Genomic DNA, 24443 nt, shown 5'->3' on the forward strand with positions numbered 1-24443 from the left:
TAACTTTATAAACTTATATCTTACACAATCAACAAAAGTAAGCTTAGCAAGATATTTTGAAGAAAAATTATTTTCTTTTGTTCTGTGTTTTATCAATTTATCTCGAAATTATTCTCTGTTGTTGCTTGCTTGAGTTGACTTGTGAAGACTGATGAACAAAACTATTGAGGTTTTGTTTGGATTGTAAATAAATCAAGACAAGTTAGATTTAGATACAAAAAATTGCTTTTACCCATTACAAGTGTTATGTATATCTTTTACTGTGAGTCTTTGAAGGGTAGCCGTATGACCTTTGAAATTAAATGGTTACTTTGTCAACCAATCTTATGATAAAGGTTAGCTTTTATCCTGGCCATTGGAAGATTTTAAACAAGGCAAGGACAGAACCTGACTTATACTTTAATCTGATTTATGATGTGTGGAGAATTGACTGTTGGTGGTGGTGATGAGGAAGAGATAAGAGTGGAAATCGAGACACTAACTGCTAAGACATTGTTATTGCAATTTTTCGGGTAACACGTGATGATGGCTTAGATCAGGATGGCAGTGAGGGAGGAGTAGAGATGTGGCTAAATATATGTTAAAGATGAAAGTGACATGACTTGCTGATGGACTGAATATTGAGGAAAGGAGAAAGAGAAGAGTCAAAGATCACTCTAAAATTTTTGACCCTAAGCAATTGGGTAAGGAGCTGTGCCATTTACTGAGAAGGGGAAAACAGGGAGAAGAGCTGGATTATGAGGAAAGTTCTCCCAAATTCTTATTTTTTCTTATTTCTTATCTCATTAAATTTTCAAGAAAATGTGTAAGACATCCAATCTCTTTGTCCTGTTATCCTTTGTTTCGCAAGTGATTGACTTATTTTGTTTTATTTTTTAATTGACGAGTAAAAATTTTATATATTTATCATGTACAACATGATGTTTTGATACATGTATTACGTTGTGGAATGACTAAATCTATGTAATTAACATGTATTATCTCATATAGTTTTTTTTTTGTGGTAATGATACTACACATCCACATTCAGCACTTTAAAAGAATACAATATATTAGTAACAGTAGTCACTATGTTGCACAATAGATCTCTTGAACTTATTCCTTCTATCTAATTGAGATATTGTGTTCTTTTATCAACATCTCTTCAACCTTTGCTTCCCCCCAACACCAACCCAAACCAGCAGTCTCTGGTAACCTGCATTCTATTCTCTGCTTCAAAGAGTTCCACTCTTTCAGATTCTGCATGCAAGTGAGATCATGTGGTATTTCTCTTCTTGGTCCTGGATCATTTCAGTTAACATAGTGTCTTCCAGGTTCATCTATGTTGATGCCAATGACCAGATTTTCTTCTTTTTAAAGGTTGAATAGTATTCCAGAGTGTACGTGTATACCGCATTTTCTTTATCCATTCATTTGTCGATGGGCACCTAGATTGACTCTATATTTTGGATACTGTGAATAATGTTGCTGTGAACATGGGAATGCAAATATCTCAGACATACTGATTTTGTATCCTTGGAATATATATCTAGAAGATGGATTGCTGGATCATATTCTAGTTTTAATTATTGAGGACCCTTCAAAGTGTTGTCTATAATGGTTGTACTAATTTACATTTCTACTAACAGTATACAGGAGTTCTCTCCTCTCTCCATCCCCATTAACCTTTGTTATCTTTCATTGTTTTGGTAATTTTGACAGATGTGAGGTGTCTGAAGTGATTTATTAACATGGTCTGTTATTTACAAGGAAGAAACTGTGAACTGAAGGAGAAATCATGTCATTTGTTCCCTCATCCTTTTCTCCAGGCCCTAAACCTTTAAATTGAATGTCATAATTGATTATATCTATTCTTTGTCTCCTATGTTAAATTAATGATGTATTCCTTGTATATATTTTGTTTGGAATACTTCTTTTTTCTTTCCCTTCTGCTACATTCTCATTTCAGCACTTCACACATGGCTCTCTACAACAACTTTTCTACTGGCTCCTTAAGTACCTAATAAGTGAAATAAGAGTATCAGATGCAGTACTCTTGCATCTCCTCCTTGAGTCTATAGCTTCCTACTTATCTTTAAAGATTCCATTACATCCGACACAGGGCTTTAGGTCTCCCTGACTCTATAAATTTTCCCATCTTCTGAACGTAAGATGTGATTTTATGATTTGTAATTTTAAGAAAAATATAACACTAAGATGTTTAACATTTGTGTGTCCTGTTCCTCCAAGTGGCTTTTGTAGGGGAGGGATATATTTTTGTTATTGTTGATTTGGTATATTAATGTCTAGTGCACAGCAAAACATAAATAAGGGCTCCAATAAATGCCTGCTACATTGACTTGATGTGTATTTTCTGGAAATCAGAACTTATTGAGCTTCTTGGTTCAATGGCATCTTATCTAACAAATGAGAGAATCTTGAATTTATTTTCACATACTACTATAATTCATTTTGCTCTTTCCTCACACTTTATTAGTATAACAACTTAGTTCAAGTATTAGAATATAGAGTTAGTGGCCTTATCCATTAAGTGGCAGGAGTTCAGGATCACATATGTAACCTCTAAAAGATGATGTTTTCTTTTCATATGTTAGAGGTCCAATAAACTACTGGGTCCTATTCCCAGATTGACTACTATTTTGATGGTGGTGAAAGGCATATGTTTGGAAGGTAGGTTGAAAATATATTCTGCAATGAAAAGGAGTTTGCACTTTGAGGGCAGGCAGACTAATTCTAGTTATGTAGTTAGCTAAATGTGTAACTTTGAGTAAATTCCTCTCTCTGAGCCTCAGTTTTATTTTCTTTAATTATGTGAGTAACAATACATAGCTAATAGAATAGTTATAAGGATTGAGGGAGTTAATGCATATAAAGTATTAAGCCCAGTTTCTGGCACAGTGTAAGCCTTAAGACAGGGTAGCTATTGTGGCAGTTGGGATTCTTTAAGTGCAAAGTACAAGTAAAATAACCCTTCTTAAGCCATTTTGGAGACAATATCAAGCCCTTCCTCTCCTCCTTTACTTTTTTACTTCTTTATTTCAACCTCATTTTTTTTTTTTTTCTACCGGAGAATAGTTTTCGTCATTCTGTATGGTGCAAGTGAACTCAGATCTGTTTGACCTGTCCTAGCTTTACCACCAGTGAGGAGATTACTACTAGTTCTCCTCAGTTTCATTCAAAAGTCCAGGGGAAGGATCCTATGCCAAACCTTTCGTGAAGGGTTTGTGGGACTTTAACCTGCAGCTCTCACAGCTTTCAGTACAGTGGATGAGCAGAGCAGTTCTCAGATGAGGTGTGAGGGATTTTCCGGAATGAAGCAGAGAGGAAGTCAGGTAGACAAATAGTTGGTATCGACTATAGCTATTATTGTTGTCACTCACCATCTTTACCAGCATCATTATAGAATTTAATTTCTTTACTATCAAGCATAGACTAATACAGTCTGAGAATCCTCATTACATTTTAATGGCACTGATAGAAAAATTTTGAACTGAAGTTACAAAATAAAAAGACTAAATGTTAGTAGAGTTCAGAAGTCTGTGGCCATCTCTGTTCCTGGGGGTGCAGGTGAGAGGGGACATGTTTTGTGATCTGTACCCTCAGAGCCAAAATAGTAGTCACCAGCATCAAAATAGTAGTCAATTTGGGAATAGAACCCGGTAGTTTATTGGACCTCTAACATGTGAAAAAAACCATCATCTTTTAGAGGTTACATATGTGATCCTGAACTCCTGCCAATGAATGGATCAGACCACCAACTCTATATTCTAATACTTGAAGTAAGTTGTTATAATAATAACAACTTAATGGTCAATTGCAGTTATTATCATTAAGATCTCGCAAGTGTTAACAAATTCATTTAAATTGCAGGTGTTTACAAGTGAATGCCTTATTCATTTTTGTAAAAACTTTGAAATCAAATTTTGGAGTTTTTTGTTCTCTGTAAATAATAAGTGTTATATTTTTGACTAGTAAATACTATTTTTCTCTGAACTAGGTCAAAAGTTATGCCAAAATAAAGAAACTGTACTGATATTTTGTTTATATTTTCTTAGAGTTATCTTTAAAAAGACTTTCACAGTGATTATTCATCTTTTCCTCTCTCTTCTCATATGGTTTCCATTTAGGTACAATTATGTTGCAAAAAAGTCTTTTAATTTTTTGTTTATTTTTTATTTGAGGTATGTTTTGCTCATAACAACAAGCAACTCTCCCCTCTTCCCTGTAACTCTAGGAGTCATATTAATCAGAAGCATAGAATACAGCTGGGATTTTGAGCCAGTCATTAAACTAAGATTTCTTCATATGATTGGAGGGTAACCATAATGTTTGAAGACTGGAACTAGGAATAGTGGATGTTGGAATTTAAGGAAAACTGACATTTGACTAGCAGAACCAACTAGGCTATTGATTCTGAGACCCCAGTTTCCTCTGAAGTTACCACTGTTGCTATATGGACATAGAAGTGGAAGGGGCAATGCTCCTTTCACATATGTGTATGGTTTTCATGATATATAGAACCCCAAAGACATCAGGAGTATAGAGGAAAGATACATTTTAATGAACTCACAAGGTTTAGGAAATCAGAACAGAAAAGGTCAGATTAAGTTCATTCATGTTTTTAATATAAAGTTTGAAGTAATAATTTTAATAATTCCTAGAACATTGTTAGGTGCTATGGGGTTTAGATAGTGATTTTTTTCTTTTTTGTTTTCTGTTCTTTTCTTTCTTTCTTTCTTTCTTTCTTTCTTTCTTTCTTTCTTTCTTTCTTTCTTTCTTTCTTTCTTTCTCTTTCCTTCCTTCCTTCCTTCCTTCCTTCCTTCCTTCCTTCCTTCCTTCCTTCTTTCTTTCTTTCTTTCTTTCTTTCTTTCTTTCTTTCTTTCTTTCTTTCTTTCTTTCTTTCTCTCTCTCTCTCTCTCTCTCTCTCTCTCTCTCTCTCTCTTTCTTTCTTTCTTTTTTTTTTGAGACAGGGTCTCACTCTATTGCCCAGGCTGCTGGAATGCAGTGGCTTGATCATAGCTCACTCCAACTTCAAACTCAGGGGCTTAAGCCATCCTCCCATCTCAGCCTCCCAAGTACCTGGGACCACAAGTGTGTGCCATCATGCCAGGCTAAGTTTTTTATTATCTTTTCACTTTTGTAGAGATGGGATCACTATGTTGCCCAGGCTGGTCTCAAACTCCTAGGCTCAAGTGATCTTCCTGCCTCAGCCTCCCAAAGTACTGGAATTATAAGGCAAGAGCCACTGTACCTGGCCTTATATAGTCTTATTTTTATTAAATATCAATGAACAATATAAAAGTTGAATGGTCACTGAAGACAAGAGTACAAAATCAGTCACTCACAAGGCAATAAATAGCATTTGTTATGTCAAATTGATGATGGTACAGAAAGTGGGGAGGCTTCGGGCATTCAGTGGAAAGAGACTCTCATTGAAGACTTCTTCAAGGCATAGTGACCATAGCGACTCGTGTCCATTTTCAAGAATGAGAGACCTGAAGAGCGAAGTAGGGGAGAGTGAACTGATTAATCTAGTTGGAGCAGATGGCTTATATAAGAACGTTAGAAAATGAAGCTTTATGAGTTTTAAATTTGCATTAGGGCTCACTCAATGTTAAATAGTTTTATGGATTTTTACAAATGTGTAATCATATATATGTACTCCCATAGTATTACACAGAATACTGCCCTAAAAAATCTCATGTGGATGAGTTTTAGTCTCACTTTCACATGAAACTTTTCAGAATATTATAGTGACCTATCATTTGAAGAGCTTTATTCAACAATATAAATAATGATAAAAAGGTTATCTAGATCAGGGGTCCCCAACCCACAGGGCCACAGACCAGTACAGGTCTACAGCCTTTCGGGAACCAGGAAGCACAGCAGGAGGTGAATGGTGGGTAAGGGAGCAGTACCACCTGAGCTCCACCTCCTGTCTGATCAGGGATCATCAGATTCTTATAAAAATGCAAACTCTATTGTGAACTGTGTATGTGAGGGATCGAGGTTGCATGCTCCTTATGAGAATCTAATGCCTGATGATCTGAAGAAGAACAGTTTCATCCCGAATCCATCTCCCCCGTGGAAAAATTGTCTTCGCAAAACTGGTCCCTGGTGCCAAAAAGGTTGGGGACTACTGAGTAATACTAACTATGAAGTAAAGGATTAATTTAAATTATACAGCAGATTGACTTTTTTTTTTCCTAACTACGATATACTACCTGATAAGTTAGAAAATTGAGATTTCAGTGAAAATCACTAATAATCCCACCATCCATAGGTAGGCTAACATTTTAACATGCATCTTTCCTCTCTTCTGTGCATGTATTGTTTTTATTAAAAAATGAAGCATATTATTTTATGTCCTGCTTTTTGAAATCAATACATCATGAACAAAATTTCTTGTAATTCAATGCTCTTCAACAAGATACCTTAAAAATGGCTATACAGTATTCCATTGTATGGATCATAGACTTCTTAGAATTTCATAGATTATGAAATGTGGGAATACTCTTTTTCTAATACCATTTAGCACCCGAAGAACTAAAAATAAGATAGGCAAAGTGAGAGTATTTAGTGGAAAAAATGCTGGACTTCATTAGTAGTCTTCCTTTGTCCTAATTCAATCAGTGGCTCCAGTTATTTATCTAGTTTTACATTTTGTTATTTAATCTATTTGGAACTTAGTTTCCTTGCCATTCAAAGCTAATGTTGCTTAAATATTCTGTAACTGAGAGTTTTCTAGGAAGTCATAGCAAATCAGGAACAGAGCTAAGACTCTAAATTCCTTCATTAAAGTTGTATCAATTGATAGTAGTCTTTTTTCTTCTCTATGACTCTTTCTCTCTCCAACCTTAGGTATGTAGATATGAATTTATTATAATATTTCATTTATTAGACTCATATGATTGGCTTATGAATGATTAGGTTTAATTTATGTTTCTTTTGGGGGGCTTACTACTGTATATTAAACATCTGTTAATCCTCCACCCATACAGTAGACTCTTTAAAGATACGTGCTGGGCAGAATTTAAGCTATGTATTTTAATACAAATGATGTATATTTTACTTATTGTGTGTATCTAGCATCTACTATATTGTCTGGTGCATAAGATTTGCTCAGTCAATAAAAGTTGAATAACTGAATGCCCTGCACATGGACACTGTCGTCTGAATGAACATTCACTATAGAGGAGACTCTTTATCAAAGCTTGCTAAACTTTGGGCGTTAGCTAAAGAAGCAGGTAACTACATTTATGGCATTGAAATTGGTAATGACTATGAAGAGAATAAAACAGTCATATTCAGAGGGAATGCTAGGCGGCAGTGAAAGACTGAACAGAGATTGTATTAAATGTGTGTCTTGAAAAACACCAAAAATGAACACGACCCTCATTGCTTCATAATGTGATGAGAGAGAAGAGAGAAGGTACAAATACAGCACTTTTCAGATGAGGATATGAAGCCGAGGAGTGAAGTGACTTCTCAAGGTCACACAGCTAGTAAGTGACACCTCTACGATTCACACTTGTATTTGTCTCACTATGAAGGTAGAAGTTGTAATGCATGATGAAAAGTTGTGTAAAATGTCCAAGGTTGTCAAAAATGGCATTATATTTCTTCAGAAAATTAGAGAAAAGATCTCTTCTGAGATGCTTTTATTATTGAATCTGTTCCCTAATCCAGAAGGAAGGTTGCTGATGTAGACGTGTGTACTAACCTCTGGAACTTTTACTGTTTTTCATTCCTTTGTTTTATTTCAGGGGTCATGGAATATCTTCGCCGTCTCTGTTAACATGTACATTTTCAAGCCAGAAAACTGACTCCATTAGCTAAATTAAACTGTTTGCAAAAGCCCTTTTTCCACCGTCATGTCTTATTTCTATTTCAGTTTCTCTGGTGGGATATGTTGGTCGCAGTGGGTTTCCTTTTCTTGCTCTGGAGTTAATAGATAACTTGTTCTGCACTGTTAGTATATCCAATGCCATTTTCATGCTGTTGCAGAATTATAGTAGAAGATGCAGTGGATTGGCGCCCCCATGACAAAATCGTCCTTAGCTCCTCTTCTTATGAGCCTCATGAAGCAGAGGTCCTCACTGTGAAAGAAGTCAAGGGCCACCATGTGAGGATTCATGAACGGCTCAAACACCGGCACATTGGTAAGGCTTTGGTTTGCTGGTTAAGGGAAGTGAATGAGCCAGGAAGACGGTGTTTGGTAACCTGGCTGAGGACCTTGGATCTGATTGCCATTCAGAGGGGAAGAACAATGCCTTCTCGCTGCCCTAGACTCATGCTACATGGCCTTATCTCTTTTCCTTCGTTAATTTTGTTGCTTTATTTTTAAAGAATACTTGGATGTTATATACATACACACATACAGCTCTCCACACATTTTGCTCCTTATGTATAATGGCAAGTCTGAGAGCAGAAGGGTTAAGAATCTTGTTCAAGGTCATTGGGCAGTTTTCTGGCTAAGCCAGAATAAAACTCATGTGCACTGAGTTTACAGTTTATTTCCTGACACATTGAATTACAATCCCTTAGAATATGGTAGTTACTGTAAATAATGATTTCATTTTCCATACTTAGAAATGTGTCCTTCCTGACATGAAGTACATTTTATGTATTAACTACTACTATTAGTATTACTGCAAAAAATGAAAGAAAAAAGCCCAGACCTTTTTTTTTAAATAAAAAAGGTACCAAATATTTTTATATACAATACACAGAATGTACTACACATAAATAATAAGTCACAATAACCTTCCTGATTCAGTCTAATAAATAAATCTAACCCAGGAGATACAGCTAATCAGTAATAAACTGTGGAAATAAAGGGGAAGGAGAATTTTTTTTGTCTCTGGTACGTGAGAGTCAAATCCACGGTTTCACCAGGAATGTCTCAAGCTATGTCTAAATCATCGTTCCCAGGAGGATTTCTTTTTTAATAAGCGGCAAAGAAAAAAGAAATCTTCAGCACTGATTTCAGTAAGATGCAAGGTGAAATGCAAATGGTAGACAATGAAACAAACTAGCAAGATGCTTAGTTCCCACTGCTGTGGAAGCTGTTCAGGTCATGAGTGGAAGATCCACCATGAGAGGGCGCTGCTGCTGCCTGGTGCTGCTGCTTGCTTTCCTTTTACTCTGACACATAGCTGCGTTTGCCCTGTCACTGCCTCAGTTGATCTGGGATTCCTCACTCTCATGAAAGAGGTCCGTGGACAATGTACAACCCAACACTGAAGTCTCACGCTGACCTATTTAAGGAAGGAGGTTGGGGACCCCACTAATTGGACAGGTCTGCCCTGACTTCCCTGAACCAGTGACCTGTCCCAGTACCCACAGTTATTAAGAAGAAATGAATTCTTGCACAAACACTCTGACTCTGATCCCAAAGAGAGACAAGTGAATGGGTTATTTTATTTCTCAGCTGACCTTTGTGGAGAATGCCCGAGGAAAAGCAGACCTTAATGTTGGTAGAACTTCCGAGGGGAAAGGATGTTTTCATTTCTTAGGTTTGCTGGGTCCCCAGCTAGTGATTTTTGAAATAGATTTTTAAAGTTTTTTTTCCCCCAACTTCTATTGCCCCAGGAAGTGTCCATGTCACGGAGGATGGCCGACACATTCGTTTGGCTGCTGAGGTTGGACTGTTGACTCGAAATATACAAATTCAGCCTGACGTATCATGTAGGGGGAGACTGTTTGTGGGGCCCTTGAGGAAGTCCAGCCGAGAAGAATTTTCAGGTAAATGAAATGTTAGGTAACTAGGCATTACCAATGGGAGCCTATTCATCTGGGACACCCAGAAATCCCAACTGTGAGAATTTTCATTTATAAAACAAAATGTTCAAATGAGATAGTTCCTTTGTGCTTTGAGAAGCTATGAATTTTCAGTCCTAATCTGTGCTTAATTATCAGTGTGATGTTAAAATAATATACTAGCGATCAGCACATATGCACATTTTACCTCAAAGAAAACATCTTCAGCAGATGTGAAATTTCCTCTGCTTTGAAATTATAGATGATTTAATGACCACTTCAATTTTATCTCTTTCCTGAATTTCTATTACTCTTTCCCAGTAGCATGCTATATCTGATGGCAGGCATCAGTTCATGCTATAAATTAATAGTGTAAATTTAAATAAAAATGATTTCTATATTCTAGACTGCTTTAAGGATCAGTTCAATCTTTCTTGTTTCTTTCAAGTTTTAGCCCTTTTGGAATGCTGCAAAATTATTTGATTAGGACCTCATTTCTTAAACTTGTGTTCCTTATACATTATTCCAAAGTTCTTTCCTGATCAGTTTGGTTGTCACTATAGCTCAAACTTAGAAAATGCTGGTGTACATGAATATATAAAGTCCTGGGGAAGGCCGAGAATAAAGGATCTAACACTTCCCAAATACATTCGGTATGGGATTCTCTTTGTTGGCACAACTATTTCACCAGTTTTGTAAAGGGCAGTGTTTGAACCTTAAATCAAACATTTAAGATTTCTAGTTAATAGAACAAGCTCTATCTCCATAAACCCTTATCAGTGGTGATTTCCACGCGCTATCCCCAGGTGACATTTGGCAATATCTGGAGACATTTTTACTTGTCACAACTTGAGGGAGCTTCTGGCATATATGGGTAGTGCCAAACATCTAGCATGCACAGGACGGCCACCCACAGGAAAGGAGTATCTGGCTCCAAATGTCAATAGTGTTGAGGTTGAGAACCCTGCTCTAGATGATGGAGACAAAGGCTTGGTTCCAATCTTTTAAGAATAGACCATTCTAAGGTTGATGAAGATGGGGAATCAGGAAGGAGAGAGCAAGATAAGGCCCCAGTTAACTGAAAGCACAGGCCAAGCTGGAGCATGGTCACAGGAACAGGACAGAAGGCCAGTTCTTACAGCTGAGCACCAAGTCAGAGCAGAACCAGCAGCAAGACTGACCTGATCCTAAACTTCTAACAATGCTGATCCTTACGTCATCCTCTGGGGAAGGGAAACTCAAACTCTATTTTGTGCTTCTTACGGACCAGAAACTGTGCTGGTTTTCACACAGTGAAAATTTTATCTTATTTAATCCTAAAATCCTCATAAGAGAATTTTATATTCCTATTACAGGAAATAGAGTCTATAGTATAATTGCCTATTTATTTATGTAGCTCCTTCATTAGCTTATAAACTCCTTGAGGTGAGAAATAGATCCTTCATCTGTTTTCCTAGTGTGGTAACTGCTGTACATTAGGTACTTAATAAATATGAATAAAAAATATTAATGAAGAGTAAGGAAAGTCATTTGACTAGTAGGTGGTAGATTCAAGCCTGGTTCTTGTTAAATAAAGTTTTAATTTTGTAATGATTTTGGATTTACAGAAAAGCTGCAAAGGTAGTATAGAGAGATCTTGTATACCTTTCGCTCAATTTTCTTCCATTAATAGCTGATACAATACTAGTATATTTGTCAAAACAAAGACATTAACATAGGTACATTACCATGAACTAAAATCAAGACGTTCTTCAAATTTTACCAGTTTTTTCTGTACCAGAATTCAATTCAGGTTTAAACACTGCATTAAGAATGCTTATATTTTTCTATAACATAGTCCAGGGCCTGAATAAGAAGGGCTCAGCAGGTGTAGGTCAGAGATGCCAGATATGGGTACTGATTTGTTACAGAGCAGAAAAGCAGGTCAAGACTTTTGAGTCCTACTTTTATATTGGAGGGCTCCATCATTCTTCTCTTCCTGAATAATACCCAGCAAGTTGTACTTAACTTGCTAGAATATTTTTCAGTAGTGATTGAAAAATAGGAAAATAGTTGTGAATAAAATAATTGCTTCATTCAGACTGGACACGGTAACTCATGCCTATAAGCCCAGCACTTTGAGAGGCTGAAGCAGGCAGATCACTTGCGGTCAGGAGTTTGATACCAGCTTGGCCAACATGGTGAAACCCTGTCTCTACTAAAAATATAAAAATTAGCCAAGCATGGTGGCATGCACCTGTAGTCCCAGCTACTTGGGAGGCTGAGGTGGGAGAATTACTTGCACCCTGGAGATGGAGGTTGCAGTGAGCCAAGATTATGCCATTGCATTCCAGCCTGGGTAACAGAGTGAGACTCTGTCTCAAACAAACAAACAAACAAACAAAAAAAAAACAAACAAAAAAATTGCTTAATTCTTTATTTAAATGCTCAAGACATTTTTAAGTCTTTACTAATTGATTAATTTTCAGTCATTGTTTAATGTGCACAGAAGTAAAAAGACCTTGTACAGTTTAAAACTATGAATTAAATCCATGGACGTATAAGACATTAAAAACCTGATAATTAAAATAATCCTGAGAGCTTCTGGATAGCTGAACATGTGGAGTTTCCTAGGCTAAGGTGGTGCACCCAGGGAAGGTATGGGAGCTGCATGCCCTTCTCTCATGCCATGCCCTACACATCTCTTTATTTATCTCCCTTGTAATATCCTTTATAAGAAACCTAGGAAATAACAATAATACTGACATATTGCCTTGACAGAGATTCTGAAATCACATTAAATGCTAAAAATAAGCTATTTATGTATGGACTTATGCTTGCATTTGGTGTTCTTTGTGCCAAAGTTCCACAGAGCAGGTTTGCCAGCTCTTTCAGCTATGTGCTATTGGTGAGGGATATTGCCCAACAAATATCTTTTGGATGCTTTATTGTTCTGTGAGTATGTCCACACCATCTACCAATGCCTCCTCAATAGCATTCATTGAGAAATTTAAATACGTTAGAATCCTGTTGCCTGGCCACAAGCAGACGTATAGGTTCTTTTACTTAGCCTGTCTTTCTCAAAAGGACTTGCTGCTTCATGGCAACCGATTTGCTAGGGTTCTAGTTTCTCGTCTCTGAAAAGGTAGTGAAGAAATGAGGGGCTTAGGCTGTACTGTCTTTGAACCTTAAATACTATTATTAAAACAGTGAAACAGCAACTTCAAATGTATTGCTTCCTTTATCTTGATGATGAATAACTTCATAGTTTACCTTAGTCAATACCTTAAAAAATGAAATAAAAGGAGCCAAAGTTGTGACCTACTTAGCAAAGGATGCACAACTAATTATTAGCTCATAGCTACAGTGCAGTTATCTGAATCATAATGTAGAGATGCTACTTTTATACACCGAGTCTTCCTATCTTTCCAGGATGCCTGCATGGGGTTCATAGTGCGACTTTTCATCCATGTGCCTAAGTTTAAGTCCTAGCTTGTTAGTTCATTCTTCTCTGCCTCAGTTTCCTTATCTGTAAAATGAGGATAATAATTGTACCTACCTCATAGGACTTTTTTGAAAATTAAGAGTATGAATAAATAAATGAATATAAATTAGAACAGTGTCTGCAAATAATGAGTGTTATATGAGAGTTAAAGTTTTTAATTCACCTCATTATTATTTCATATTAATTAATCTATAATCATGTTATTATTAATTTTACCAAGAGTATATATGCTGAATCATTGTATTTTTAAATCAACTTACTGGCGATATTTTATAGTGTGTTTTAACAATACCTATTTAAAACAGTACAAATAACATTGCAAATGAGAGTAAATAATTTACTATTTTCTCCTCACATAAAAGATATAGAAAATCTTATTATGAAAATGAAAAGTGAATAAAGTGTAGCCAGGATAAAAATATAGAAAAGATTTTACAGAATCTTTAAAGTGATTTTAAAAGCATGTTATTGCTTCTACCATATTTTAATCAGAAGCATGTATTGAATATCATGCTTCTGGATATCAACTGAGCAGAAGGAAATTTTGCACTCATACCCTTCTTCAGAAATGCTTAATATTCATTTGTGCAATGTCTTCGTGTGAATGGCTGTGGCCTTTCACGTGGTGTCACTGAGACGCTGAGAGGGAGACTTGACTTTGAGGTGAAGGGCCAGAAACCCAGAATCTCTTTATTCTTACCCAGTTCTTTGACCAGGCCCCAGACAAATGCACAGAATTGTTAAACTTAGCCATGCCCATCCCCAAAGTTTGCCTCTTTACTATTTCTCCTCTCATCATTCCCCATCCTATCACCAGACTCTTCAGACTGCACATGCAATTCAGGCATTAATGTGATACTTGTAATGATTCCTACGTTTTTAGTTGAGAATCTGTGGTGTGAAATATGATGCTGGTGTTGAGAATAAACTTACATTTTTGTTAAAAATCTTCATATCTTAATGCCCTAAAATGGGTCATTCTTCAGCCTTTTGTGGGGAAGAGGAAAGTACCTGATGACATGCATTTTGTTTATAGGTGTCCTTCAACTTCTTAATGTGGAAATTCAGAACTTCGGGTCACCACTGTACTCATCTGTTGAATTCAGTAATGTGTCAGCAGGATCCTGGATCATATCGTCTACTCTACACCAGAGCTGTGGCGGGGGCATTCATGCAACTGCCAGTCATGGAGTACTTTTAAGTGACAATATTGTGTTTGGTACAGCTGGCCATGGCATAGATTTAGAGGGTCAGGCCTATACTGTCACTAATAACCTTGTGGTCCTGATGACACAGCCAGCGTGGTCCACCATTTGGGTGGCAGGAATCAAAGTGAACCAAGCAAAGGACATCAACCTCCATGGCAACGTTGTGGCAGGATCAGAGAGAGTTGGCTTTCACATCCGAGGCCACAGGTGCTCCTCTTGTGAACTGCTTTGGTCTGACAATGTGGCCCACTCAAGTCTTCATGGCCTTCACCTCTACAAGGAAAGTGGACTTGACAACTGTACCAGAATCTCTGGCTTCTTGGCTTTCAAGAACTTTGACTATGGTGCCATGTTACATGTAGAGAACAGCGTGGAGCTAGAGAACATTACTCTGGTAGACAACACTATTGGTCTTTTGGCAGTAGTGTATGCATTTTCTGCTCCACAAAATTCCATCAAAAAAGTGCAAATTGTGCTTAGGAATTCAATCATTGTGGCCACCAGCTCTTCTTTTGACTGCATTCAGGACAAAGTGAAGCCTCATTCAGCCAACTTGACATCAACAGATAGAGCTCCTTCCAATCCAAGGGGGGGTCGAATTGGTATTCTGTGGCCTGTATTCACCTCAGAACCAAATCAGTGGCCTCAGGAGCCATGGCACAAAGTGAGGAATGACCATTCAATTTCAGGAATCATGAAACTTCAAGGTAGGATGTTTTATTTTATCTAGGCAATGCCATTTCATACATCCATGCATATAATTTTTAATAGCATTTGAAATGCTATTAACAACATGCTAGACCACAATGTAACAAAAAGGTACATTGTGGTCTAGTGCTTGCTGTCCAACCTGCTGAGTATTGCTAGCCACAATGGTAGTTTATAATTTCTTACAAAAGTCACTGCTTTATACATATTGAAGAGCTTTCTACAACAACTTATTTTTTTAAAAAAATTTTAAAAATTTGAATATAACGAGATGGAATCTTGCTATCTTGACCAGGCTGGTCTCAAACTCCTGGCCTCAAGCAATCCTCCCATCTCGGCCTCCCAAAGTGTTGGGATTACAGGCATTAGCGACCACTCCCGGTCAACACAGCAGTTATTTAACTTGATTACATAAGAACTCTCTTGGTTAGGTGTTATTTTTCCTATTATGCAAGTGAGGAAATTGAAATGTAGAAGTTGTGTCTCATCTGAAGTTGCTTGGTAGATGGTTGAGCAGCAGAGGTTAAAATCAAAGTTGTGACACGACTTGTGCAGTTAATCTTCTATTAGATCTCTTGTACCATTGTATTCTCTCCCCTGTTACTTATTTTATCTGGCAGTGGGTTTGTCTTTCTGTAAAATGAATGGATTTTGATTAAGCCTAAAATGAAAAGCCTTATTGCTCTTAAAGCTTTAATGTATTGAAATACTCTTCTCTACATACATTATATACATTGTTGCATACAATGTCCATGTATTGAAGAACTACACATATTTTATATCAAGATTTATGTAAATTCCTAAGACTTACCTGGATAACTTAAACTAACTTGGAATATATGTTATTGTAACAATATTTAGTTGTATATTAGATGTTTATGGCTGGTGGTTTATATGATATAATGTTATGATATATGTTTTTAAAATTTCAGATGTTACCTTTTCTAGTTTTGTGAAGAGTTGCTATAGCGATGACCTGGATGTCTGCATTCTACCAAATGCAGAGAACACCGGAATTATGCACCCAATAACAGCAGAGAGGACCAGGATGCTAAAGATAAAAGATAAAAACAAGTTCTACTTTCCCTCATTACAACCCAGGTATAATTTTTAGTATTTATAATAAGCTATATTTATGAAGTACGTGGCAATTCTTCAAACCCTAAACATGTTTTTTAAAAAGAATAAAATCATCAAAGAAATAGAAATAAGTCTTAGAATGGTAAGGTACGTTAACTTAATGACCAATTCTTTACGCCTCCTATAATCATGCCTTGTGATATATGATTTTTAAAATATCTCTCACTAAAGAGGCAGGGGCTATTTCCCTCCCCCTTGAATCTGGACTCAGCCATGTGACTTTCTTTAGCTAATGAAAGAGGCAGAAGTAATGAAGTGCAAGTTTTATTGATATTGTTTTATTGTTTTGTCTTTATTAGAGAGCCTTCTTTGGGATGTTTTCGAACTTTCTGGTAATAAATTGACTCTAATGCTTCATTCTTCATTGGAATAAAGTGTCAGTGGTCTTCAGAAGGAGACCCGTTTGTGCAGGAACTAGTAGATAGAAGGAGATTGTGTCTGCTGACAGGAATCTCTGAACTGAACGATGAGCTGTGGCAGACACTGGCATTTTAGACCAGGTGTAAATACTGTTTTCTGACATATGATCTGAGTTTCATTCAAATATGTGAAAACTAGATACGAGTTGTTTTTTTTGTTGTTGTTGTTTTTGTTTTTTGTTTTTGTTTTTGCCATGAAAGAGAATAGAAAGTTAGAAGCAGGAAGAATGAATTACTTTTTCTTTCCCACAACACTGGGGCAAACTCCTTTAGTTGGAAAAAACAAAAACAAAAAAACAAAAAAACACACTAAAGAAACCACCCTAATTAGAACATTCATGTGTTTGGCTTAACACGAGTGTCTTTCTGATGTCCATCCCTGAATCATTATAGGTACTTAAACATGGTTAGGTAGGCAATTTATGTAATTTTGTCACTTTTTAAAATTTACCATCCAATTTTCCTTATGTTCATGTCTTACCCCAGGCTGATGTAGTTGTAAAGTTACATGTCTTAGTCTGTTTGTGCTGCTATAACAAAGTACTGCAGACTGGATAATTTATGAAGAACAGAAATTTATTTATTTTATTTTTGGAGGTGGGGGTCTCACTCTGTCACCCAGGTTGAAGTACAATGGCACAATCATGGCTAACTGCAGCCTTGACCTCCTGGGCTCAAGTGATCCTCTGCCTCAGCCTCCCAAAGTTTTGGGATTATAGGCATGAACCACTGCACATGGACATAAATTTATTTCTTACAGTTCTGGAGGCTGGGGAGTCCAAGATCAAACACTGGCATAATTGGTGTCTGGTGAAGGTTTCTCCCTCCTTCCAAGATGGTGCCTTGTTGGTGCACCATCTCTCCAGAGGGGAGAAATGCTGTGTTCTCACATAGAAGAAATGGAAGGGCAAGAGAGCACTCTCTTCATCCTCAAGCCCTTTTATAAGGGTACTGTCTTATTCATGAGAGTTGAGTCCTCATGACTTTATCACCTCCCACAGGCCACACTTCTTAATACTATTCCATTAAGGATTAAGTTTCAACATGAAATTTGAAAGGACCATCATTCAAATCATAGTACTATGTGATATTAACAACTGAATCTTTGTGCTGATAATACTCAATACATTGTTGGTATACAATAAATATTTAATATTATTACTGACTGTATTTCAAAGCATTAAATTAGTGGAAATAAAATAAGTTCTCTATAAGTCAATGTTATAGTTATCTATTAATTGTTTATATAGCCCACTTGACTCTAAATTCTGAAAGTGCAGGTGCCGTGTTTGTCTTTATTACTGTCATGTTACCCAGCCTGTCATTTGTAGGTTTTCAGTAGATATTTGTTGAATGAGAATATCTATTTTTCTTTGTATATAGCATAAATATAATTGATATTTATAATAATAATTCTAAAATACTGCAAACTCCTGAAGTTTCTAAAAATAATTATATTAAGTTGTTATGAGAGGAACTTTTTTGTATCTTCTTAAAAAATTAGCAATCTATATAAAGATTACATATTAAGATATCCAAAATATTTGGTTAGTAAGAATGTCTTTCTTCTTGACCGTATAACCAGGAAAAAAATGATTTCATAAAGAGTTTTATTTTATATCTATGTAACACATTATCAATAATAAAAATCTGTTGAATTTATTTTATACAACATTAGCACTACCAGTGTATATTTTCTTCTTGCTGCTTATCATGAAATGAAAGAGTTGCTTTTTGACTGTCTTTACAGGAAATATTTAGGAAAAGTAGTCTGCCCTGAATTAGACTGTGCAAGTCCGAGGAAATATCTCTTCAAGGATCTGGATGGGAGAGCCCTGGGTCTGCCTCCACCAGTTTCTGTATTTCCTAAAACAGAGGCAGAATGGACTGCCTCCTTCTTCAACGCAGGTAAGCTATATCTGAACTCAGTGCCTGTGGTAGAGGCAAGGGTGCTTGTGAAGGAACTGGTTTAGCTGTGCTCATTGAGAATGAAATGTACTGGTGAAGACCTAAATTCTAAAGTTGGAGTCTGTGCTATCTGCTGCCAATTCACCTGTATTACAGGAATGCTGAGTCATTATGTGATCTCACAACTTTACTGCTGTGCCCTCTATGAGATTGCCTGTGTCCATGTCAAAAGTGCAGATTCTGAATGCACAACTCGGTGCACAGCTGGGAGGACAATTCTCTCCCAGCTTGGGCACTTGGGCCTGAAGCAGTCACCATGCTCAGTGTTTCATACTGGTCTGCCATGGAACCAGCTCCTTTTTCTTTAAGCTTACCTTTCTTTTCTGTCAGGACTTAAAGTGCTGTCTCAATGGTAGGGTAGATGTCATGTAGTTTGTCTCGCTTTTCTCCATTCTCCAACTGTCCCCCAAACAGAGCTGTGCTCCAAACTTCTTCCTCTTCTTGCTTATGCAAGCAAAGCCCCTTTTATATCAGTTTTTATGGCTGGACCCCTGGAGAGGTCATTGTCTTTTTATTTCCACTAACAAGGTGACTCTGAATTCCCATTTGTGTTCAATTGGAACTTGCTGTGGTCAAACGTAAAGAAGTTTTTCTGTTTTTTTCCCTATCTCATTATCTCAGATATCTTTTCTGGTCTTCCTTGTCCTTTTTAAGTTTTGAATGTGAGACTGTCACAGGACTATGTCCTGAGACCTTTTTCCTTCTTTCTCTAATTTTGCTCCCTAGGACCAAGACTGAAATACCATCAAATGCTGATGACTTCCAGTTTATATCCTCAGCCTAGACTTGACCCTGAAATTTGGTCTAGTATAGCCAACTGACTTTACTTGGAAAGATAATAGACATCTCAGACTCAATATGCCTCAAAAAGATTCTTGATCTCTGCCCCATCTACAACCTGCTTGTTGCCTAGCTGTCCCTACCTCAATAATTGGTGCCACCATTCCTGAGGCTATTTAAGTAAAATCCTGGGAGTCATCTTTTATTTTTCTTTTTCCTAACCCAAATTCTCAATCTACTCATTTCCTCCACTACTACCACTCTCACCATTCCCTTTACTACTAGCCACCATTGTCTCTCACTAGGTGAGAGAATAGCCACCTTGCTGATCTTCTTCCTTCTACTTTTGTAGTCTCTAGTCTATTCTTCACATAATGGCCAGAGTGATATTTTTAGCTTTCCACCCATTCAGAATTAAGTCCCAGCTATAAGCCTGTAAGTCTTGCAGCCCCTGGTTCCTGCCTACTCTCTCACCTCCTCTCTTGTGACAGACCTTTTACTTAGTCATCCTGGTCTCTTACTGTTCCTTTAACATGGTAAGCATATCCCTACATCAGGGCCTTTGCCCTGGCTTTTTCCTCTTCCTGGAATATTTTATTCTCACTTCTTTGGGAGCTAGTTCCTACTGTTCAAATAAGGTACCCTCAGAGAAGCCATCCTTGACCACCCTATGTAAAATAATCATGAGATCATTATTCTGTAGCTCTGCTATGCTTGCTTTATTGTTTGTTAGATTCGTGTTACTTAACATTATATTATAAATATAATTGCTTACGTTAATGTACTGTTTATCCTTTTTAGAACGCAAACTTCATGAGGGCAGGATTTTTTTTCTCACTGATGTGTATTTGGGAGGATACTCAATAAACTTTGGTTGACTGATCAAATGAATGGATTATAGGTAACCAGCCAGAGTAGCTTGCTGTTTTGCATCATCCAAGAGCATGCAGAATGAACTGAGGCCTTCAGGTCATTGGTTGAAGAATTTATCTGTAATACGAAAGCCTAAAATGCAGATAGTTCTAGGTATCTCTTTACTTGTTTTCACCTTTCTTTCATCTGAACTACTGCTACAGTACAGCATTTGGCACTTGGGGCTGTTTCTACATATAATTATTTTAATTACCATAAAATTTCATGCTTGAATACTTATACTTTTTAATATTTATTTTATGTTTTTCCATATGTTGAAGGCTTATCTCTGGAATCGAGTGACAAGCTGTGGGGACTACAGTATTGGTTTTAAACTCAGTGCCAAGTGCATGGAAATGCTGAGTAAATGTTCATTTTAATATGTCGGCTGCATTTGTTGAATAGAACCAGCAAATACCTTTTTTGCATAGAAGAATGAAACTCAGGGACACATTTATACTGAGAAAATATGTGGGTCGTAGTAAAAAGAAAGTAGCAAAAGAAAAAAGATAAGGGGTTACCCTCCTCTGTACCCCTAGATCTACTCAAATGGCGTTCTATAGTAAGTTTTCTATTGGTTTTAAGAATTATTCCGCCATTACAGGTATTTATGCTATGGGGAAAACATTCTGATATGTTAAAATAAGCACATGCCTAATTGTGGGACTTTTCTGGACTTGAGCTTTTGGTGAGGATTCCATTTCTGTGGAATCCATAAGGGATGTGTGTTTCAGAACATTTGATGAAAATTATATTTTATCCTAACAGAAGGGAATGAAGACTGAAGACAATGTGTTAGTTTGGGTTGTCCTGGAAGCAGACCCTGATACAAGGCTTAGAATTCAAGTAGTTTAATCGGGGGTGATCCCATAAAACACCAGTAGGGAAGTGAGGAAGTATACTAGGAAAAGAAATAAGGCCAGTAAGGGAAGTGTTATCAAACTGGTTGCCACTGTGGAAGCTGATGCTCAAGTCTGATGGGGAACTGCGGGAGATCATGGGAACATCACCCCAAATTATCCCAGCCAAGCCACAGGGAAGCTCATGTATTTATATTTCAAATCCTGGCTCCTCTGTCTTTGAGCTTACCTTTCTTTTCTGTCAGGACTTTGGGGGATGCTTTGGGGACATTAACTCTCCAGCCCTTTAGCTTTCTCTGAACACAGGCTAGCTGTGCTCTTCCTTGAGGCCACCAAAAACTCTCAGAAGGAAAAAAAAAGAGAGAGAAAAACATTAACACCAAAGTTATCAAAAGAAAAAAAGGCTTTTCAGAAGGAAGTCATAGGTTTTTGTGGTAGCAGCCTTTGGTGTATGAAGGTGAATGCCAAAAATACATGGATGTGGCATCAAAAGCATCTGTTACAAATAGAAACTCTAAAATGTCAGTCAAATTCTCCATGTCTAAATCATAAGAATATTCTTTTTAGGTGATTGCTTACCAGGTGGTGTAATACGCTGTTTAGGGACAAATATGTTCTTGCTGCTGGTTGCAATGGTAGAATATTTGCTTTTTCGAGTCATTCCGGAGGCTGCGGCTGCAGAGGTAATGCCTGCGGAGAAACTGCAAAGATGCTGTCCGTACGCGTTGCTGCGGCCGTGGTCCGCGCCCTCCCTCGGCGGGCCGGACTGGTCTCCAGAAATGCTTTGGGTTCATCTTTCATTGCTGCAAGGAACCTCCATGCCTCTAACACTCATCTTCAGAAGACTGGGACTGCTGAGATGTCCTCTATTCTTGAAGAGCGTATTCTTGGAGCTGACACTTCTGTTGACCTTGAAGAAACTGGGCGTGTCTTAAGTATTGGTGATGGTATTGTCCGCGTACATGGGCTGAGGAATGTTCAAGCAGAAGAAATGATAGAGTTTTCTTCAGGCTTAAAGGGTATGTCCTTGAACTTGGAACCTGACAATGTTGGTGTTGTCGTGTTTGGAAATGGTAAACTGATTAAGGAAGGAGATATAGTGAAGAGGACAGGAGCCATTGTGGATGTTCCAGTTGGTGAGGAGCTGTTGGGTCGTGTAGTTGATGCTCTTGGTAATGCTATTGATGGAAAGGGTCCAATTGGTTCCAAGACCTGTAGGCGAGTTGGTCTGAAAGCCCCCAGTATCATTCCTCGAATTTCAGTGCGGGAACCAATGCAGACTGGCATTAAGGCTGTGGATAGCTTGGTGCCAATTGGTCGTGGTCAGCGTGAGCTGATTATTGGTGACCGACAGACTGGGAAAACTTCAATTGCTATTGACACAATCATTAACCAGAAACGTTTCAATGATGGATCTGATGAAAAGAAGAAGCTGTACTGTATCTATGTTGCTATTGGTCAAAAGAGATCCACTGTTGCCCAGTTGGTGAAGAGACTTACAGATGCAGATGCCATGAAGTACACCATTGTGGTGTCAGCTACAGCCTCAGATGCTGCCCCACTTCAGTACCTGGCTCCTTACTCTGGCTGTTCCATGGGAGAGTATTTTAGAGATAATGGCAAACATGCTTTGATCATCTATGATGACTTATCCAAACAGGCTGTTGCTTACCGTCAGATGTCTCTGTTGCTGCGCCGACCCCCTGGTCGTGAGGCCTATCCTGGTGGTGTGTTCTACCTACACTCCCGATTGCTGGAGAGAGCAGCCAAAATGAACGATGCTTTTGGTGGTGGCTCCTTGACTGCTTTGCCAGTCATATAAATACAGGCTGGTGATATGTCTGCTTACATTCCAACGAATGTCATTTCCATCACTGACGGACAGATCTTCTTGGAAACAGAATTGTTCTACAAAGGTATCCGCCCTGCCATTAACGTTGGTCTGTCTGTGTCTCGTGTCGGATCTGCTGCCCAAACCAGGGCTATGAAGCAGGTGGCAGGTATCATGAAGCTGGAATTGGCTCAGTATCGTGAGGTTGCTTCTTTTGCCCAGTTCGGTTCTGACCTCGATGCTGCCACTCAACAACTTTTGAGTCGTGGCGTGCGTCTAACTGAGTTGCTGAAGCAAGGACAGTATTCTCCCATGGCTATTGAAGAACAAGTGACTGTTATCTATGCTGGTGTAAGGGGCTATCTTGATAAACTGGAGCCCAGCAAGATTACAAAGTTTGAAAATGCTTTCTTGTCTCATGTTGTCAGCCAGCACCAAGTCCTGTTGGGCACTATCAGGGCTGATGGAAAGATCTCAGAAGAATCAGATGCAAAGCTGAAAGAGATTGTAACAAAGTTCTTGGCTGGATTTGAAGCTTAAACTCCTGTGGATTCACATCAAATACCAGTTCAATTTTGTTACTGTTCTAGTAAATTAGTTCCATTTGTAAAAGGGTTACTCTCATACTCCTTATGTACAGAAATCACATGAAAAATAAAGGTTCCATAATGTGTAAAAAAAAAAAAAAAAAAAAAAGAATATTTGCTTTTTCTCAGCTCTTTACCATGGCTGTCAAACATGATTCAAAGGTAAAACTCCATGAGTAATATAATATTACACACAATTTACTATCAGTGTGTGGACAAGCATGTATGTGTGTGAGTGGCTAAATGTCCGTATGGAGGTATATATGACTGACTGCCTAAACTCCTTATGTTTTAGAGCTTTATAACATTTTAAATGAGGTTGCTATAGGTACCAACTGCAAGGATTCCCACAGAGGAATCTGCTGTTTACTGCACTAAAAATACAATCTGTGTCCTCTTCCAATGAAAGAGACAGCACATAGTAAATGGTGCCTTCCGGGTGCTGACAGGATTGCAGTGTTTTTCTTTGACTTCCAAAGTATGAGTAAATCCCTCCTTCCCTAATGCAAATTTCTTTTCAGTTTTAAACCATCTTCTCTTAGCTACTTTCCAGTTCCTGTCCACAATCTGGTGGATGATAAAAAGCACAGATTTAATCTCAGGATAATTAATGACTGTTTTGTATTTTTTCTCTTCAAGACAAGAATCTATGATTATCTTCAGTAAACCAGAGAAAGTAATGCAGCTAAGGTGAAAATGGAGACCACTGGAACCAAATTTTGTATTTATTCCAAATGTCATTAACAGATGCTTATATCCTTTCCATATTTTTTAAACGTATCAC

The 24443-nt window shown here is 37.6% G+C and overlaps 1 protein-coding gene and 1 pseudogene across 2 annotated transcripts in view; both read left to right on the forward strand.

The window, feature by feature from the left end:
- PKHD1 (PKHD1 ciliary IPT domain containing fibrocystin/polyductin) overlaps nt 1-24443 on the forward strand; it is a 469171-nt gene that overhangs the window by 321709 nt on the left and 123019 nt on the right. Inside the window, exons 55-59 of the mRNA XM_023212993.1 lie at nt 8008-8162; nt 9595-9747; nt 14283-15161; nt 16095-16263; nt 18472-18629. Of these exons, the coding sequence (XP_023068761.1) occupies nt 8008-8162; nt 9595-9747; nt 14283-15161; nt 16095-16263; nt 18472-18629 (1514 nt within the window). The remainder of the gene's footprint in view (nt 1-8007; nt 8163-9594; nt 9748-14282; nt 15162-16094; nt 16264-18471; nt 18630-24443) is intronic.
- Nucleotides 21893-23751, forward strand: LOC111543131 (annotated as a pseudogene). Its single transcript, XR_002731765.2, has one exon. The product of XR_002731765.2 is annotated as an ATP synthase subunit alpha, mitochondrial pseudogene (transcript).

The sequence above is a fragment of the Piliocolobus tephrosceles genome, chromosome 5, assembly GCF_002776525.5.
Source record: "Piliocolobus tephrosceles isolate RC106 chromosome 5, ASM277652v3, whole genome shotgun sequence".
Classification (NCBI taxonomy): Eukaryota; Metazoa; Chordata; class Mammalia; order Primates; family Cercopithecidae; genus Piliocolobus; species Piliocolobus tephrosceles.